At 39.6% G+C, this 20,492-nt stretch overlaps 1 protein-coding gene across 1 annotated transcript in view; it reads left to right on the forward strand.

Moving 5' to 3' along the window:
- Window positions 1-19,010, forward strand: part of LOC310932286 (adenylate cyclase type 6-like) — a gene marked incomplete at its 5' end in the record, with an annotated part of 55,054 nt that extends 36,044 nt beyond the window's left edge. The window contains 21 exons of the mRNA XM_083895579.1: window positions 1,179-1,328; window positions 3,607-3,728; window positions 7,397-7,508; window positions 7,833-7,960; window positions 8,065-8,223; window positions 9,255-9,396; window positions 9,550-9,678; window positions 9,769-9,797; window positions 9,897-10,044; window positions 10,140-10,237; window positions 11,754-11,841; window positions 11,939-12,055; window positions 13,631-13,789; window positions 13,887-14,062; window positions 14,229-14,255; window positions 14,350-14,379; window positions 15,039-15,171; window positions 15,306-15,569; window positions 16,781-16,985; window positions 17,088-17,212; window positions 18,875-19,010. Coding sequence (XP_083751705.1) covers window positions 1,179-1,328; window positions 3,607-3,728; window positions 7,397-7,508; window positions 7,833-7,960; window positions 8,065-8,223; window positions 9,255-9,396; window positions 9,550-9,678; window positions 9,769-9,797; window positions 9,897-10,044; window positions 10,140-10,237; window positions 11,754-11,841; window positions 11,939-12,055; window positions 13,631-13,789; window positions 13,887-14,062; window positions 14,229-14,255; window positions 14,350-14,379; window positions 15,039-15,171; window positions 15,306-15,569; window positions 16,781-16,985; window positions 17,088-17,212; window positions 18,875-19,003 — 2,670 coding nt within the window. The 3' untranslated portion in view covers window positions 19,004-19,010. The remainder of the gene's footprint in view (window positions 1-1,178; window positions 1,329-3,606; window positions 3,729-7,396; window positions 7,509-7,832; window positions 7,961-8,064; window positions 8,224-9,254; window positions 9,397-9,549; window positions 9,679-9,768; window positions 9,798-9,896; window positions 10,045-10,139; window positions 10,238-11,753; window positions 11,842-11,938; window positions 12,056-13,630; window positions 13,790-13,886; window positions 14,063-14,228; window positions 14,256-14,349; window positions 14,380-15,038; window positions 15,172-15,305; window positions 15,570-16,780; window positions 16,986-17,087; window positions 17,213-18,874) is intronic.
- Window positions 19,011-20,492: the final 1,482 nt, after the last annotated feature.

Genomic DNA, 20,492 nt, shown 5'->3' on the forward strand with positions numbered 1-20,492 from the left:
GTTCACACCGTTAACATGTATCGTTGTTGACTGTGTTAGGCGTTAGGTTTAGTTTGGGTGCGGTTAACTGATGGATGCATACATGACGTTGAAGCACACCAAACATTCTCCCACGCATTCACACGCATTTCATTCATTCATTGTCATTTCACTCACTCGCAGCAAAACACAGTTTGGTAGTTTAGTAGAAAGATAATAATTGCAGCGGAAACCGCGGAGCCTCAACGTATTGTCCTAATTAAAGAGTCATAACTGTTTAGGTGTTAAGTTAAAACTTCTTACCGTCGCTTTCACCGAGTATTTCCGTGTGCGTCTAGAAAGCGCGCTCCCGACACGGGAGGGCTATATGGACGGGCGCGTTCGCGAATGACGCACTTGCGTCAGCATTAAATCAATAAGTGTTGTTTAACCATGTACTCAGTATGTTATGATATGTGTACATGCAGTGAGGTAATATATTAGACCTAATGTGTAGTTTATAGTGATCCGGTACCGTTTTAACTGAGTTAAGTGTGCATTTGTAAAATGTAATGTAAACACCCCTGGCTGTCTGAAACCTAGTGGTAGGTACCAATTAAGGGTGGGTTTCCTAAGGGGATAAATACAGCAGAGCTTCATTTGGAGGGGGCTCTCAGAGGGAATGGAAGTGATGCCAGATTCGCTAGTCCCTATATCACTAAAAAGGTATTGTGGTTATACCTTAGTAAAGCCTTGCTGCGCCAAGTGCTCAATTTACTTTGACTGAATATAGTCCTAGTTTTTTGTTTATTTTATTTATTCAGTATTTCCTTTCTAGAGTTTTCCTTTTTTTGTATTGATTTTTTTCTAAACAATGTGCGCTGGTTGATCAACATCTGGTGATGATACAAATAAAAATCATCACTGAAGACATTTCTGTCTGACCAACGTCATTTGTGTCTACCCTTAAGACCCTCGACAAACTACCTATTAACAAAATGAATGAATGATAAGTCATGAGGAAAGATGCAGCTACTAGAAATAGCGTAAGTGCTTGTAATCCCAATAAGCATATAATCATATATTGTCTATAAAAATGCTTATTTTAAAGCTACGAGAACGAAACAAGTATTATTTTAAAGCATTTATTGTATATCTATTGTCTGTCTTCTCATCTTATGAATGCCTGTGTTGTTTTTTTCCTCACCTCTTCTGTTCAGGTGAGCGCTAACGTTCTGATCTTCCTCTGCACCAACATCATCGGAATCTGCACCCACTACCCTGCTGAGGTGTCCCAGAGACAAGCCTTTCAGGAGACCAGAGGATACATCCAGGCCAGGCTGCACCTGCAGAGGGAGAACCAGCAGCAGGTACTGGCTGCTCTAACTGTAGTTCAGATTGTTTGAAATTGAGTTGAAATTTTTATTTTTGAAATCGTAATATGGCAAATCCAATAATTTGCTTAAGGCAAGGCAAATAAGGGCCCGTATTTATCAAGCGTCTTAGAATTACTCCTCAGAAAACTCATGAATAAAGTTCTTATTATATTTCGGAGGGCGATAGTCTTACTCACACTTTCAGCGACGTGTAGGACTGAATCTTAAGTGTCACTCTCAGAGCTGAATTAAGACAGTACTATGTGCCGTAAACTGAATTTTAGGTGACGTCACTTCCGTGTCCATAGAAATGACCAATCACGAAAGGGAATCCCTTGTCTAAGAATAAAGAAATATCGCCGATTCCGTGGGTGCTCCCGGATATTGCCGAGCACCCACGGAGATTGTCAAGCACTCGCATGTGCCAGCCTACGCTTGTCATTGATTTGTTAATGACCACTACCTATCAACGGGTTGCATTGTAATGTCAGAAAAGTGGTGCACAATGGACCAAGGCTGAACCACCACAAGACATTGTAAAAGAATAACAACCTGGAAATAATAGCGCACCAGTTTATAAGATGCACCCTTACCAGAGGAAACATATTCGTCACCAATAATTAAAAAGAATGGTGAGTGACAAAACAACTAATTAAATATTTGTTATAGGATGTGTCAGAATGATTTTGAATTGCGGATTTGGTCCATGATTTGCGTTTATTTGAGCCTTTTTGCTGTTTTTTGGTGATTATGATGATTTTTTTCCGTGTGTGTAGTTAGTAACACTTTAGATTTAACCTACATTTGTGTCATTAAAGCCAGTTGTGATCATTGACAGTATAATTAATATCAGGTTTTGATTAATTAATGAGTGAAGTTCCTGTTGAGTCGGTAGGCTGTTATTACCTAAAAACTTATAGGCGGTTACGGTAGCTACGCTGTTCAATCCAGGCTGTGGTGTTGGGTTGTCTATTTTTCTTTTTTCTTCTTCAGTCTTTTGCGTTAGTGTTGCATAATTGAGATTAAAATCCTCTAATGCATCACCAGTGTGTAGACTGTGTGTGTGAAAGAGATCGTTTCCGTGTGCGTGCGTGCGTGCGTGCGTTCATCGCAGCCGCTGCTGTTAATTGATCTAATGTGTTTTACTATGAGACGAATGTGCGCGTGTCAAAATAGCAACAATCATGCAAGCACGATGATGAGAACCCATCAGCAAAAACATAAATCGGCGCCCCTGCCGTTTGATCAGCTGCTCGTCATCAAACAAAGCCAGGACATCCTTCTCACCTCAGTGCCATCCCCTGCTGGCAACTCCTAACCACTTAAGAAACCTCTGGAGGTCTCTTAAATATCTGGGAGAGTAGGAGTGATTCTTAGACTTAGGAAAGTTGATGAATAGCTTTTATTCTTAAGTTTGAGACTAGGACTAAATTTCACAAATTCTCAGGGCTTAAGTGTAAAACGGCACTCTAAGACGCTTGATAAATACGGCCCCAGATCAACAGTTCTTCCACGTCGGAGAATGAAAAGAAGCTGTGTTGTTGTTGTTTACTTTATACACACAGTCTATCGCTGGATCTCGCGAACTCGCGTCCGTTCAAGATTATCGCGCGATCTTCCGTGAATACCGCCGGCTCCCAAGGCTCCGCGCCGCTGCCGTAAACGGCCAGCCTTACACAACGGCACCATCTTCTTAAATAATTCTTAATGATTTTTCTTTCTTCCAGTTTGAGTCGTTTGACCTCTCGATCACGTGATTCGGCTCGTACTTCTTCATGTCGCTCTGTTCCTGCACTAAAATTAAAAACAGAGGCTTTAATTGAATTCCTTTGCGGCAGAAGAGCGAGTTTTCTCCTAATAAAGAAATGGTGACGGGGTTGTCGGACACCGGAGCTGGAGTCGAACATCAGTGTTTCTGTTGTGTATCAGGTGTCGGTTTTAGAGGCGACGACACTCGTCAGAGGTGTCCCTTCATTGTTGTTTCCAGTCTTTTTTCTTTTCATGTCACATGAAAAGTCGCCAGAGAACTCATTGTTTCGCTGTCATCTCAACATCTGTCCCCGGTCACAGATGCACGGCAGCTGTGTGCGGGAACTATTCGCTGATTTCACTTTATGTAACAGGCTTAATATGGACGTACACACATACTCATTCAAGCTCAAACGTGAACGCACACATTTGTCTGACTTGTACACAGAGACACAGAGAGAGATAATGTTGTGATTGACACAATCTGTGTGTTTTTTTGTTTCGTTTTCCCCGTGTTTTCCAGGAACGTCTGTTGCTGTCAGTGTTGCCAAGGCATGTTGCCATGGAGATGAAGGCTGACATCAATGCCAAGAAGGAAGACATGATGTTTCATAAGATCTATATCCAGAAACACGACAATGTCAGGTCAGCAGGGAGGGGGGACACTCTTTTTTCACAGCTTCATTTGTTTTAATCAGTTATAACCTACTGTATATCTGACCTGTTTTACAGTATAAAAGAAGATTTTTTCCCCCAGATATTTCCAAAAAAAAGCACGACATATTTTGACTGTAATAATAAGTTCATGCACTGACTAGTTTTTAACCCTGAGCGTATCGCAGACGAAATGTTTGTAATTACTGTAATTGCGTGGTTTAGGGTTAGCGCTATCGGAAAAAAATAAATCCAACAGTTTACGAAAAGCGGAGAAGTTGCACATCAAAGCCAACGCGTGTTTTTTTTTAATGGTAATTTCCCTCGTGCTGTTGTGGGATGGCGGCAAATCAGCGTCTTTAGGAAAAAACGCCTGTACGTCATTTCCATTTTTTAGGCCTGTTTTTGCACATTGAGACAAAAACTCACACAAATGTTATTTTAAACATGTTTTATACTGTTCACATTTGAAAATGTACAACTAAAGTGTACTTTTTGTTTTTGTTTTGATTTTAAATTGTTAATACACTATTTTAACGTGCATTAAATTGTAAATAACTGCCAGGTATTGAAAGGTGGTATTCTGGGAAAAATGGGACATTTTCTGGCCCTTCTGTATATATATATATATATATTACTACGTTTGTATATTTTATACTATAATATAATTATATATTATAGTTAATAAAAATATTTTGATTTAAAGAACCTAAGTAGTATCTGTTAATTCCTAACGTGTTGTCACAGGAGTGTCTTTTATTAGTTTTAGTTTTATATTATATATATATATAATTCCTCTGTGGCTGAAAATAACAGGTGCTCATTCAGTTAAACCATGTGCAGCATTTACGTACATTAAATTAATATGTACCACCTATTTCGTCTATAAAATCCACAATATTTGTTTGTTCCTGTTGGAAACTCCAATAGTGACGTCTACGTAGAATACACCGTAAAATAGCTGGAACCAATGCTCTTAAATTCTTACGTGCTAAATTGCATTAGAACTAGACACCAACAATTATTAATCGCCTTGACAATACGAACAGTATCTACTTTCCTTATTGTTTCATAGTTTGTCGTCCCGTGCACTTTATGGCGTCTAATCGTCCGATAAGAGCACACTCTTATTTTGTCGTGTAAACTTCCTGTTATCTTTAGGAAGCGGGCCGGTCGCTGTTTTATCGCGTAGCTCGACATCTGCTGCTCGCCATCACCTTACACCTACTTTTATTTTTTTATATATATAAAGCAAATATTTGAGTGGTTTTATAATCTGACAAACAGTGTGAAGGACTGATAGAGCTGCAGCCTCAGGAGAGACTTTGACAAACACATACTTTTTTTTCTACTCTTGCATATCAGCACTAACTGATTCAGTCGGCTGCACACAGTAGCATTTATATTATTATTATTATTATTATTATTATTATTATTATTATTATTATTATTAATAATAATAATATTCACCTCATGCATTAATCACTCTCCACTCTCGTTGTTTTTCTGCAGATGTGTAAGAAAAACAAACTTTATTCTGCTCCTCCTCTACTGTAGAGCTCTTAATGGAGACAAAACATCACAAGTGTGATGTTATTGTTGCTTGTGTAGGTATAAGTTTAATCCGTGAAGTGAGTTGACGCACAAAACACGCACACGTATGCGTGCACGTGTGAGTGTCAGCAGAGGGGAGAGTGGCTGCTAATTAACATAAGGGAGGGGATATTTAATCACCAGCAGCCAAGATACGATAATCCCTGAAGATGTAGAAATTCAACACATATTCAATTACACACACACACACGCACACACACGCACACACATTCTTGTACTTGCAGCATACTGAGGACCGGGTAAAAAATGCTGGCAAAGTGAGGACCAGCATTTCCACTTTATAAATCAACCAATTACAAATATCTAATTCATGAATGACATCTATAAAGAACTACTGGGTGCAGTACAATAACACGTCTGTAGGTGGAGCCCTAGAGCAAGAAGTGTGTAAAACACCAGGGCTGAAAACGGGTTTTTGTACCAAATTGAGGAGCTCTGTTAAAAACATATATATAGCATGTTTACAACCTCAGGAAGTGATTTCAACGAAAACAAAGTGAGGACCGGCCAAAATGTCCTCACTTCGTAAAAATTACCTCACTTTGTTGGTTATAAGCCCTCACTGGTCCTCAGTATGCCACTAGTACAACAAAACACACACACATTCTTGTACTTGCAGCATACCGAGGACCAGCATTTCCACTTTATAAATCAACACAATTACACATATCTACTTTATGAATGACATCTGTAAAGAACTACTGGGTGCAGTACCATTAACTTGTCTGCAGGTGGAACCGGGTTTTGTACTTAATTGAGGACCTCTGTTAAAAAAAACAGACTATAGCATGTTCACGACCTAAGGAAGTGATTTCAATGAAAACAAAGTGAGGACTGGCCAAAATGTCCTCGCTTCGTAAAAATTACCTCACTTTGTTGGTTAAAAACCCTCACTGGTCCACAGTATGCCACAAGTACAAGAACACACACACAAAGACACACACACACTGACAAATCTTCTTCAGAAGACGTTAAGGTCAAATCTCCGGTCTCTGTCAAGGTCAGCAGCTCTGATGAAAGTGAACTCGGCACGCAGAGATTCAGACACTGTGATACTGAACCACTCGAGAGCTTAATAAAACTCAGTATTAATAGTAGTAGTACAAGTACAAGTTAGTATTCACACAGGAGTTACAGGTGTATGGTTTCAGTATCTGATTTCAACCCTCACTTCAAGCTGGTCAAGTCACAATCACACATCCACTGCCTGAAATGTCCATTATATACATTTGTTTAGATTATTAAAGGTGCATTATGTAATAAATCTAAAGCAACTGGCCATAAAATCCTCCTAATATGTCACAGAGACTCAGGAATAATGTTCAAATAACAAACTGAACTCACCAACAACAACAGTACAGCCAAAATATTTGCATTAAAAAAATATTTTGCAGACTGCAAATGTTTATGTTTTGAAATCATGTTTTGGCATGTGGCGCCACCTACCGCCGTCTACCAATCATTGCAGTCAGTAGAGTCTCAGCTGCCGAGCAACCACGGGTTGCCAGTTACGTCAGAAAACGAAACCTAAAAGACCTCGGCATTTTGAATTTGAATGTAGTAACCGTTTTTGGCCACATTCTTACATATGGCACCTTTGAAGTACTTTATTGATAACAATAATAATAATAATACTAACCCCAGTTTCATTTTTTATTTTTCCATGACTTAAAATGTCATCCATCTAAGGCCGGAACAAGTTATCGTATTCAAATCGAAATCGCAAATTGATACAACAGAATGACCAAATCGTAATAAACCTGCAGTTTAGCCGTTCTATTTTCATTGGAAAATTAAAATAAAGTAAAATAAAGTTCTCCTCCTCCTTGCAAGAGAATGTAAAATAGTTTAAGTTTTCATGGTGCTGTGTGGTCCTGTATGTTTTCATCACATTTTAACATGGTCAATGTTGCAAAGTGAATATTGAACTAAACCTTGACCCAAATTGCAGAAAAATTACACAGAGATATATTTAAAAAAATATTTTATTGTTTCTCTGTGTCTCACTCTGTCTCTTTCCACCTCTTGTTCTTGTGTGTCCACAGTATTCTGTTTGCAGACATCGAGGGTTTCACCAGCCTGGCCTCTCAGTGCACGGCTCAGGAGCTGGTCATGACGCTCAATGAACTCTTCGCCCGCTTTGATAAGCTGGCGTCGGTAAGGATACGTCCTGTGTGTGTGTGTGTTTTTGTCAAAGGAATAGTTTCACCTTTTGAGAAATTGGCTTCAGTGGAGTGGGCTGAGTTAAAAGAAAAAAAAAATGCTTTTAAGAGTAATTAAGATTACGGTTACAGATGTGTCTCTAAACGTCTCTAAAACTATAAGTCAAGGTTTGAACTTTTTCATCCATTATACACTGACACAAACTTGAATTTCTGTCAATAAGCCCTCAGAAATGTGATGTACTGAATTTTAAAAGATAGATTTTTAATCACTGGGAACTTATTCTTCATTTTTTCTTGTGTGTCTCCCTCTCTTTAGGAGAACCACTGTCTTCGTATTAAAATTCTGGGCGATTGTTACTATTGCGTGTCCGGACTTCCTGAACCGCGGGCGGACCACGCCCACTGCTGCGTGGAGATGGGCGTGGACATGATCGAGGCCATCTCGTGAGTTGTGTTTGTTTTTGTTGTTTGTGAAGTGAAGTCAGAGGCGACACTCACTGATCCTCTGGGTTGTTTGTTTGTTTGTTTGTTTGTTTGTTTGTTTGAAGGTTGGTGCGTGAGGTCACGGGCGTCAACGTGAACATGCGCGTGGGCATTCACAGCGGACGCGTGCACTGCGGCGTCCTGGGACTCAGGAAGTGGCAGTTTGACGTGTGGTCCAATGATGTCACGCTGGCCAATCACATGGAAGCGGGAGGCAAAGCAGGGTGAGTTTGTAGAGGAACTATTTCTTTATCTTGTTTATGTCTGACAATAGGTGACATAAATATGTATTTTACATACTGTACATAAAATATTCATATTCAGGGAGATTAAAGCTGCCAACTACCCAGCAACTTCCTTTTGATTTGCCGCTCACTTGATAAATTTTAATCAATGAGAAAGAAACATAGGTGGCCTTGGCATACCACAAAGGATTTCCAACTTTATGCTGTTTCAAAATACAAAAGGCACAAAGGCTACAAAAACATACACTTATAAAAACATACATTTATGTTCAAATTCTACCAATAAACCTTTTCTAAATGTTACAAACTGGACCTTTTAGTTTTTGAAGAAAGGAGGTTTACTTGAAAATGTTTCATAAATTCTGATAGCTAGCTAGCTAGCTAGATAGATAGCTAGCAATATTGTTATACAGATAGCTATCAAGCTAGCTAGCTAGCTTGATAGATAGATAGATAGATAGATAGATAGATAGATAGATAGATAGATAGATAGATAGATAGATAGATAGATAGATAGATAGATAGATAGATAGATAGATAGATAGAAGTATAAACTTATATGTACCTACGCCCATTTCTATACTACTTTATAACCAAATATTTACATATTTACAGTATCTTATACAAAGTTCTTAGTGTTCTCAGTAAACACAACAATAAGTCTGACTTTAAACACGACCATTTCCATCACCGTCCTGGATTAACCTGCTCTTCTTCTTCCTTATATTTGTTTAAAATTTGCATTTGGTATAATCTTTTACTACTATAACTTTAACAAAGTGATTGAGATGAAAACAAAACTAGGGGCTGTGTGGTTTAGTTTTAATCTCTTCTTACTATGACTGAAATTAAGAATGATTGTGATTGTAATCTTAAAGTTTTTTCGTTTTTTTTTCTTCAATTAACTATTAGTCAAATAATCAAAGATCAATTTTCACAGCAATAAGCTTGAATTTCACACTATTGTCAAACGATGGGTAAACTTCTCTTTTATGTTTTTTCCTGTGCAGGAGGATCCACATCACGAAGGCCACACTGCAGTATCTAAACGGAGACTATGAGGTGGAGCCCGGCTTTGGTGGCGAGAGGAATGCATATCTGAAGGAGAACAGCATCGAGACCTTTCTGGTGCTTGGATGCAGTCAGAAAAGGGTCAGTGCTCTAAAGTTTAGAATCTTAGAGGTGGCTTCTTCATTTTATTCTGGACAACAGATGCTAGTTAAAGAGTTGTGTTTAGTGACCTCTGATATTAATCACTGTATATGAGTGTTTGTGGTGAACCTTATTGCTCTTCGGCGTGAGCAGAAGGAGGAGAAGGCGATGATGGCGAAGATGCAGCGGACGAGAGCCAACTCTAACGAGGGGCTGATGCCACGCTGGGTCCCTGACAGGACTTTCTCCAGGACCAAAGACTCTAAAGTCTTCAGACAAATGGTGAGACCCAACATCAACACACCTCAAAAAAAAAAAACTGCAGCTCGTCTGTACAAGTCTCAATTTTCATTCATTCGCTTTCTTCTTCAGGGGATCGATGAGGCGTCCAGTAAAGACAAGTGAGTTCTGACTCTGAATGCTCTTACATGTGTGTTTGGGAAAACCGATTCCCTCTTTATCTCCTATCTGATCTGTTTCTCCTTCTCCTCTCTGTGCAGCCGTGGTGTTCAGGAGGCCATGAACCCGGAAGACGAGGTGGATGAATTTCTTGGGCGAGCCATTGACGCTCGCAGCATTGACCAGTTAAGAAAAGACCATGTGAAGAAGTTCCTGCTCACCTTCCAGACTTCCAGCCTGGAGAAAAAGGTTCAGATTAAAACTAACATTTAATCTACTGGCTTATAATTTCTGTATGCAGCTGTAGCTCCTGATGCTCCTCCTCCTCTTTTTCCCTGTGACAGTATTCTAAGAAAGTGGATGATCGTTTTGGAGGCTACGTTGCGTGTACTCTCCTCGTATTCTGCTTCATATCCTTCATACAGATTGTCATTTTTCCACAGTAAGTACTTTGCACTCACCAAATAATCCTCAAATATTTGCTCAGCACTCAGTGCTCTGTACGTTTACATTCGCGGATTAATCCAGCTAAGGCCAGCTTATCCGATTGCCTGACTAAGACAGGCAATCGGATAACTTGCAGATTCTTGAGTATACGTGCGGTATCTCTGTATAAGATAGTGTATATGGAATCAGTTTCCTGTTGACCTTTACATCACATAAATACAATACATACATACCTGCTGTACATGTCTCTTCATCAGTCTCTTCTCCGTAGCTTTCGCTCCATCCTATTGTTTGTTCTTTTCCGGACAGTTTTTACCGAATTACTGTCTTAGTCTGGCTAAAATCAGACTATTGACATGCATGTATACACATTCATGTTTTTTGTTAAACCTGTGGTTTTGTTCATTTAGTTTGAACCTTATAAAAAATGTCTAAGTGGGTGAGGGGCATTCTCTAGGTCAGTGTGTTAAATGCATGCTAAAAGTCAGATTTCACACCTTAGTTGGACTAACATACCTGTATAATGTGAATCATAGTCTGATTACTCCTGCATGTATAGACTTAGTCAGACTGGAGTTAATTTCCTCCCCGGAAGTAGAAGGTGACGACTCATAAACTGTTGCCAGAAAAGAACAAACAACACAACGGTGTCAATGGTGTTTTTCAACAAGTTGTCCGGTTGTCTGTCTTAGTCAGACTTCGGCCTTCGCTCGATTAAACCGCACGTGCGAACGTAACGTACCGACTGAAACCGCGACATATTAATCGTGCCATCGCCTTTCACTACGTACGTACACAAAGTTTGATTTGCTGTTGGTTTTCATGTAAATCTTTATGGCAGAAGCAATAAAGTAAACAGGGAAAAAAAAGGAAAACAGTTTTCTAAGAGATGATGTGAATTGACATGATTGTGACGTTCTCCACACATGGTGTTTCGTGTGTCCTCACAGAGAAATAAGTGATTATGCACTATTATGCATTAATAAAGCTACTTTTGTCTTCTAAGTTTCTTACAACAGTTAATCCAGGAATGAACTCCACAGTCGTCTGTGCTTGTGAGTTCAGGCTGTTTGTTAGTGAATGAATGTCCCTCCCATATCAAATACACTCACGAGGTGAGATAGTGAGCGTGTCGGGAAATGACAGTGTCAACTATGGGCAGGAAGTCAAAAGAAGACCAAGTCTAAGCAACTGGAACTCATTACATGCTGTATTATGAAGTAGTTTTATCATATTAGACCTAAGCATAGACTAATAAAGTGATAAACTACACAGTTGCACACAAGGACCTCAAACACTGACTTGTACAGTCACTGAGACGTTACCATGCTTACAGGTGATGTTTACATAAATGTGTCAAGAGGTTTATTCAATAAATCCTCAACATCCTCCGTGTTATTGTCATTGCTTGGATTAACCAAAGTTTGACTGACAGCTTCTATTCCTGTTCAAATGAACCAAACCAAACAGCATTCTGTGTTATAACTGCACTCGCATGCTCCCTCCTGCAGCACCCCGGTCATGCTGGGAATCTACATCAGTATTTTCTTCATCCTCGCCAACATCCTCTTCATCTGTGCCATATACTCCTGCATTAAGGTGAGCGGAGCTCATTAAGACACTCATTATTCTTGGTGTGTGTTTACTGTAGAAATAATATGTAACTCATCGATCTCTGCTGTTGTGTCGCACGAAGCTCTTTCCAGGTGCGATGCAGACCGTGTCAAAGAAGATTGTCCAGTCTCGCACCAACAGCACCCTCGTTGGAGTTTTTACCATCCTCCTCGTCTTCATCTCTGCCTTTGTTAATATGGTAATTATGCAAGTAAACACATGATGCGACACAAACGCACAGACACCACTGGAAACAAACTCAAGTGTTTCCCGGTTTACAAGTTTAAACTACATGATACATCTCTCCAAACTGCATCACAAGCAGCTGCTGGTAAAAAGTAGGACAGACCAAAACATTATTTCATCGATAAAATTAACAGACACTGGGTAATGCATGCTATGCATCGACGCTGATGATTAAAGCAACACTATGCAACCTTTTTTTTTATCCTCAAGAAGGTTAGCAGGTAGGAAAACAATTAAAGGGCCAGTATGTAACATTTTCTTTAGGGTTTTCTGGCAGAAATTAAAGATACTACCCATAATTATGTTTATATAAGTGTATAATCAGTTTTAAAAGCTTTAGATTAAGCATTTTATGTACTTAAGCCAAGGGCCTTGCCTTACGGAGTCCTCCACGTTTCTACATTAGCCCAAATGGACAAACCAGCCAGAGCAGTGTGAACGTGAATGTGGAAGAATGTTCCATTCTTGGAAAGCAAGTCATCGTAGTTTTCTGCTGCATTTGAAAGGAAGGAGAAATTCTTCTTATTGTCAACATTCGCTTCTTTTGATACATTGGCTCTTTAATGAAAGACAGCTGCTCAAACTGCCAGAATCATACAACACGTTTACATGCACAGTTTAATCGGGCTAAGGTCATAGTCCGACTAAGACAGGCAATCAGACAACTTGCCAAGTCTGAGTACATTTGTGTTTTATGATTTATTGGCCGTGTTAGTCTGACTCTGTAGGTGGCGCTGTATCTCTTTATTAGCTAGTGCGTATTAAATCAGTTTCCTGTTGACCTTTTTGTCACAGAAATGAATCACATTATCCAGGTATGTTAGTCCGACTAAGACTAGTTCTATTTTAGTCGGACTATTATATCCTAGTCCTGCCAAAATCAGACTATTAACATGCACGTAAATTAGTGCTGGGCGCGTTATACGGCATCAACGCTAACGCACGTTAACACATGACGCGTTTCCATGACGACTGATCGAAAAAAAACCGAGTGTGACGTCATGTTTGCGTGACGCCAGATTGTTAAAATGAGTCTCTAAAGTAACGCTAAACTTTAAAAACAGAGGCACACATACGCAGTGCAGTTAGTTAGTTGTAGCGCTGCTCTTTCTGTTTAATAAACAGACCGCTCCAGTTTGACTGTAGGCGCGCTAACGGCGCTAAACGAGCTAATGCAGCTAACAGAGTTAACTGATAAACGGTGCCTGGACTCCGGGGTCGCGGCACGTAAACACGCGTCTTTTTCCGGTCAGTCGTAGAAACGTGTGTTAACCTGGTGCCCAGCACAAACGGAAATACAATGAGTGGCTGTTACGTAATGTTGCTTTAATATGAAGGAACACAGTGAACATTAGACTTGACTTAATGTCTTAACTTAACTGCTGCACATTCGTCGACCCTCACTGTGCTGGTAGATCATTGTTTAGGTGAAGCTGGTTTTACGAGCGTGCAACACTGAAACACAGAGTTTTGCACACAGAGATGGATGATGTTCACGCGTGTGTATGTGTGTGTGATTTCGCCGCAGTTTGCTTGTGACACTACAAGCTTGGCGACGTGCGTTGCAGAGAAGCTGAACACAACGGCGGCGCTGGTGACGCCGTGTCTCATCCGCAGCTTGAATGTGTCCATGGACGGGGGTCTGGAGAGCTGTCCCAGCCACGGCCCGTCCTGCCCCTTTCCCGAGGTACGCTCATTTCTAACGCCAGTGCAATGTTTGCGGAAAAAGAGAAATGTCACATTTGCATCCGTGTTGCTGATTAAACCTCTTTCTGTGGTGTCAGTATTTCAGCTACAGTGTGCTGCTGACGCTGCTCGCCTGCTCAGTGTTCCTGCAGATCAGCAGCATAGGGAAGCTGGCCCTCATGCTGCTCATCCAGCTCATCTTCCTGCTGCTGGTGGAGTGGCCACAAGTAGCACTTTTCGACAACGCCGACCTCTTTGTCACCTCCAATGCCATGTAAGCGTCACAGTGTGCTGTATATACGTTGTTTGTAAAGTTATAAAGCTTCTTCCCAGTTTATTTTTTTTCCAGTCCAGTCTTTATCTGGTGTATGAATATAAGAATAACTTCTAAATTATATGTGTATTAATTCTATTTCTGTTTATTTTGAATCGCTTTTCAGTGATCTAAATGAAACTAGTGCTCAATGGTAAGATCTTATTACATTCTAATTTATATTTCAACTATTATTATGCTTTATTTACCAAAATGTGCTTTTTTGTTTATTATTTATTAACTTTTAGGTCCAGTTTAAATGAAACTACAAACCAGTGGTAAGAGCACGCGCATTGATTCTAATTTCTCTCATTCATTCAGTGATGCAAAGTCATTTAAAGGTGCATTATGTAATAAATCTAAAGCAACTGGCCATAAAATCCTCCTAATATGTCACAGAGACTCAGGAATAATGTTCATATAACAAACTGAACTCACCAACAACAACAGTACAGCCAAAATATTAAAAAAATATTTTGCAGACTGCAAATCATGTTTTGGCATGTGGTGCCACTTACCGCCGTCTACCAATCATTAGACGGCCAGTTACGTCTGAAAACAAAACCTAAAAGACCTCTGTATTTTGAATTTGAATGTAGTAACCGTTTTTGGCCACATTCTTACATATGGCACCTTTAAGTAATTTACTTGTACTTTATTAATATTTTCCCTTTCATTTTATTGCTTGACATCTTTCTTTCTTTCTTTTTTTCTTTGACTGCAGTAGTTGATATTTTAGATGTTTATCACTGGCAACTGTTCTGATCTGTTGAAATGTGACACGACACACTTAAAATCCACTTAAAATTCACTTAAAATTCACTTAAAATTCTCAACGTGTCAGTTCAGTATGAAAAAGAGTGGAGTACTTCTCCTGCCCCCTGTTACTAATTCCAGTAAATGTGCCTTTAATGACCATGTTGTTGTATATTTGCAGCCCGTTTGTTGTGACCAAAGTGTCCCTGAGGGTCATGACTCCAGTCATCCTCACAGTCTTTGTCCTGGCACTGTACTTGCACGCGCAGCAGGTCGAATCCACTGCACGCCTCGACTTCCTGTGGAAATTACAGGTGTGTGTGCACGAGCCGCGCCACAAGAGGGCACCGTCGCACCAGCAGACTGATGAAGGCTGCCTCACATACTGGATGTGGGTTTTTCTAATGTCACAGCTGAATAATATCTAATGAAGACTCTTTGCTCTCAGGCCACAGAGGAGAAAGAGGACATGGAGGAGCTGCAAGCGTACAATCGTCGCCTTCTCCACAACATTCTGCCTAAAGACGTCGCCGCTCACTTCCTGGCGCGCGAGCGGCGCAATGACGAGCTCTACTATCAGTCGTGCGAGTGCGTAGCAGTCATGTTTGCCTCCATCAGCAATTTCTCCGAGTTCTACGTGGAGCTGGAGGCAAACAACGAGGGAGTGGAGTGTCTGCGGCTGCTCAATGAGATCATTGCCGACTTTGATGAGGTACATTTTGTTAGCGTGTGAATCCGTGTGGTCACTGCTGGTGTGTAATATACGCAAGAGGATTAGGGCCACACAGAGTTCTGACTTTTAACTCAGAATTTTGACTTTAAAACTCACAATTCTGACTTTAAACTCAGAATTCTGACTTTAAACTCACAATTCTGACTTTAAAACTCACAATTCTGACTTTATTCTCAGAATTCTGACTTTAAAACTCAGAATTCTGACTTTAAAACTCACAATTCTGAAGTTAAACTCTGACTTCAAACTCAGAATTCTGACTTTATTCTCAGAATGTTGAGTTTCAAGTCAGAACTCAAATATTTTTTTTCCTGTGTGGCCCTAATCCTCTTCCATAATAATAAGCTTAGTTAAATGCAGACGTAAAATTCAATATGATCAATTTGTGTGTGCAAACACAAGAAGTTCTCATTCTAATTGGTTCGGACAGAGGTGACTCAAGTCTGACTTAATTCACAATTTTGAGGACTTGAGACTTGACTAATGTTGGTGAAATACTCGACTCGACTTGTCTTATGGAATATTTAAATTTTCTCAACTATTGAGAGGTTAACGGTACAATTTCTTTTTGAAACACGGAAAACATTGGGTGTCTGCTTTAACGGCCTGACGTACAAACCTGGCAACCAAGTGAGATCAGGTGGTTACTAAGTCTTGGTGGCTCAAAAGCTGGTTATGATAAGTGCCTGAAACAGGATGTTTTTTAGATTAATAAAAAAAAGAAAAAATGTATGGTTTAATGCAGGCCTAATGTCAGTATTCTTACATTAGGCTCTGTAGTTTTATTTATTTTCAATTGTATGGGACCATGAAACAGTCCTTACATTGCATGAGTATAATGTTTCTGTTAAAGATGAAACTCTTTTTTAAGCATTTAAATGTGGGATATCTGAGAAATCATCTTCTATATTCATATGACTTGACTTGCTTGATTCTTGCAAGAATGACTTCAGACTTGCTTGAGACTTGAAGATTAAGATTTGAGAAGTGTATATGTGTGACATTCTCCCATCTCTGGTTCTGACTACATCATGTAAGAAAACACTAAAGATTAGCATAATAGTATTGTAATTATCATAAAAATAATAGTACACCTGAACCCAGGATTAGAATTGCAGATTGTGAGTGCATTTCCTCCACTTTGGTTGGTGCCAACTTGTAATTTTATGTGATTTTTTTTCATGTCTCAGATCATCAGTGAAGAGAAGTACAGGCAGCTGGAGAAGATCAAGACGATTGGCTCCACCTACATGGCGGCTTCAGGTCTCAACGACTCCACCTACGATAAGGAAGGCCGTAGCCATATCATAGCACTAGCCGACTACGCCATGAGACTAAGAGAACAGATGAAATACATCAACGAGCATTCTTTCAACAACTTCCAGATGAAGATAGGTACCAGGAAGTTACTTCACTTAATATGTATTGAGTATGAGTGGTGCTTCTGTTAATGCAATGACATTTATCCTTTTTTTTAAATTTATCTTTGCTTCCCAGGTCTCAACATTGGACCTGTGGTAGCAGGGGTTATTGGGGCACGGAAGCCTCAGTACGACATCTGGGGAAACACAGTCAATGTGGCCAGTCGTATGGACAGCACGGGTGTACCTGACCGCATACAGGTAAGGTTGTTAGGTTTTTATCTTCAGGGAAAAAAACAAAACAATAAAAGCAGCATTTTAGAATGGAGGCATCCGTCACTCCTCCTTTAATATTTCTATGTGCATCAGGGAACTACGATGGCCTTCACATACTCTATACTTTGTGTGTAAGCTTCTGCTTCACTACCAAAAGGTCTGAAACATGGTGGTGCAAGATGGTTATACACTTGTGCAATCATACGTATGGGTAGTATATTCAATTTCTGCCAGCAAAACCCCCTTGCTCCACACTTGACCTTTAATGCCTGACCATATTTCCAATTATATAAAAAATATATTTTATGTGTTTTGCTGTGTAGCAGATGTTAAAGTAAGTGGAGATTATTGGTTTTAATATTGCACATACAATTTTATTACATGCACTCCCCCCCCCCCTCTCCCTGGAGCTGTTTCTACTCTCTATTATTACCGGATGTTGTGAATATGAATGTGAAACCGAAATGTGTAAATAATGTCTATGCTGATATATTAGCTGCAGAATCAACTGATACACTGGTACATATTTTTTTTCTTAGCACAAGTTACCTGAAATTTGGAGAATTTTCATTTTGCTTCCCAATACAATTCTTTGTGTGTGTGGAATATGCAGCAACCAGCATTAGTGGATAGTCATATATAGGAAATCTATGTTTGTATTACATCTCAAAGTTAAAAAAGTGCAAAAATATGGGACCTTTAACTTGAAATTTGTCTTAAATTCTACAATAAAATTTGTGATGTACAGTATGCTAGTAGTCATAGACGTCCTGAACATCACCTAGTCATCTCTCGTCAGAAATGTAGTTTTTACTACATCTCAAATTTGATAATTAAAAAGTGTGAATATGGGACTTTTAACTTGAAATTTCTCAAAAACTGTCCAGTAAATTTAGCTATTTTCGGTCACTACCAAGAGGTGCCGTTTTCAAGCTTGACTGTTTTTCCATAGACGTCTTCAGCCATAGCCCATCATCAATTATAGGAAGTTTGGGTTGGATCGGACCTTCCATCTCAAAGTTATAACAGTTACTTTTGTCGATGGCTGAAAATGACAAAGAAAAACTTCCAATGTCTGATTAACAGTGTGCTACTAGTCATAGACGTCCTGAACACAACCTAGTCAGTTCTGGTCAGAACTTGTGAAAAATGTAGTTTTTACTACATCTCAAAGTTGATCATTAAAAAGTGTGAATGTGGGACTTTTAACTTGAAATTTCTCTAAAACTGTACAGTAAATTTTGCTATTTTTGGTCACTACCAAGAGGCGCTGTTTTTTCAAACTTGACCATAGACATCTTCGGCCATGACCCATCATCAATCATAACAAGTTTGGTTTAGATCGGACATTCCCAAGTTATAACCATGTTGTCGGTGATGAAAAATGCCAAATTTGCCGCCCCCTAATCTTGTACATCGTGCGACATTAAGAAAAACTTTCAATAACTTTAGATCCTCAACTTGTCCACAGTGAAAAAGTTTATACAAAATGTAATATACTGTAACACAGTTGACAGTTAAAACATGTAAAATGTAATATTTTGTCACCAATTTGACAATAAATTGTCAATGCAAAAGAAAATCTTCAAATTTTGAAGTAGACATTTTAAATATATCCTGTAAACGTGCCTTCTGCTCCGCTCACAGGTGACCACAGACCTCTACCAGGTGCTTTCAAACAAAGGATATGTGCTGGAGTTTCGCGGCGTTGTTAAAGTCAAAGGTAAAGGGGAAATGACGACCTACTTCCTGAACGAGGGGCCGCCCAACAGTTAGCAGCCATGGCAGCAGCAGCAGCAGCAGCAGCAGCAGCAGCAGCAGATGCTGGGAGGATCCCCACTGCATGGACACTGCACCACTGAGTGAGGACTCACCGTGTGAGGCAATGGCTAAAAAGCAGAGACGCCATCACTTGAATCCCAAGCAAAGAGGAAAGGAAAAAAATAACTTTCGAGACTCCAAAAACAGAAGGAAGTGTTCTGGATGAGAGGAAAATGTTCTCGGGGTTGTGTCAGCGGCCATTTTGGCTCACGTACACATGTTGAAGGACAAGTGGTTTTTCCTCATGTCTAGCCTCTCTCTCAGGCTTTTTTGAAAGATGCAAAGTCTGTTTATTTAAAAACAAACGCCTCTTAGCCTGTGTCAAAAGAAGATTACCGCTGTACATAAGGCTACTTTTTATTATTATTATTATTATTATTATTATTATTATTATTATTATTATTGTTATTATTATTTACTTTTGTTTTTGTTCATTTCCATCATTGTTTTTTCTTCCACATGAATTATGAACAGGTACTCACGTATCGTTTCTGACTTAATAATTTATTTCCGATCTCGGTGTTCTTTGTGCAAAAAGGTCCTTTATGAAGAAGCTGCACAAATATCCAGTTTATCACACGTTTTAGAGGAGTGTGTATGTACATGCATATTTGTGTGTGTGTGTGTTTGTGTGTGTATATGAATATATGTATAAACTGAAGGAGGAATATATTGACCAAAGACTAAAGGATTTACTTAAAAAGCAAGGCAAGACATGTTCTAAATGTTCTCGCTCTGACGTCAGCTATGACCACCGCCGAGCGCCTCTGTTCTGTTAGGCAGCAGGCCTCGACCTTTTTGATGATTTTGAATTAGTTTGTTTGCCAGACTGCGACGGCTGCTTCGTTAGTTGCATAAAATATGTACAATTACTTTGTTTTGTCTGTCAATTAGGCATCAAAAAGCAAAAAGATTCAAATGGAAACTATATACCGTATTTTCCGGACTATATGTCGCACCGGAGTATTATCTGTCACGCCGTTCGAGAACCCATTTTGCTCGAGCTCTGACCATCACGCTTTCAGCCCGCGATTAGCCTTGTTTGATTTTGTTTGTTTGAGTTACCTCAGCTTTTCGTCAGTCCCTGACGAGTTTTTCACTCACTCCAAACTTTCTTTCTGCTGCTCGATCACCGTTTTCAGCTGCGTACTTTATAATTTGTCGTTGAAATTCTGCACTATAGCTTTTTCTTTTCGTGTTCCCTCTGTCTTTATGGTTTAGTAGTGTAATTCTTTCGGTGGCGCAGTAGCAGCGCTCAGTTGTCACACATGTGGACGGTGCCCTCTTGTGGTCATAGCAAATATTTTTGATATATAAGTCGCTTCTAAATATAGGTCACATGTCCAGCCAAACTACTACAAAAAAACGCGACTTATAGTCCGGAAAATACGGTACATATATATTAGTGCTGTGCAATAGGTTAATGCCCGTTAACGCACGATAA

The sequence above is a fragment of the Microchirus variegatus genome (assembly GCF_963457635.1).
Source record: "Microchirus variegatus genome assembly, chromosome: 9".
Lineage (NCBI taxonomy): Eukaryota > Metazoa > Chordata > Actinopteri > Pleuronectiformes > Soleidae > Microchirus > Microchirus variegatus.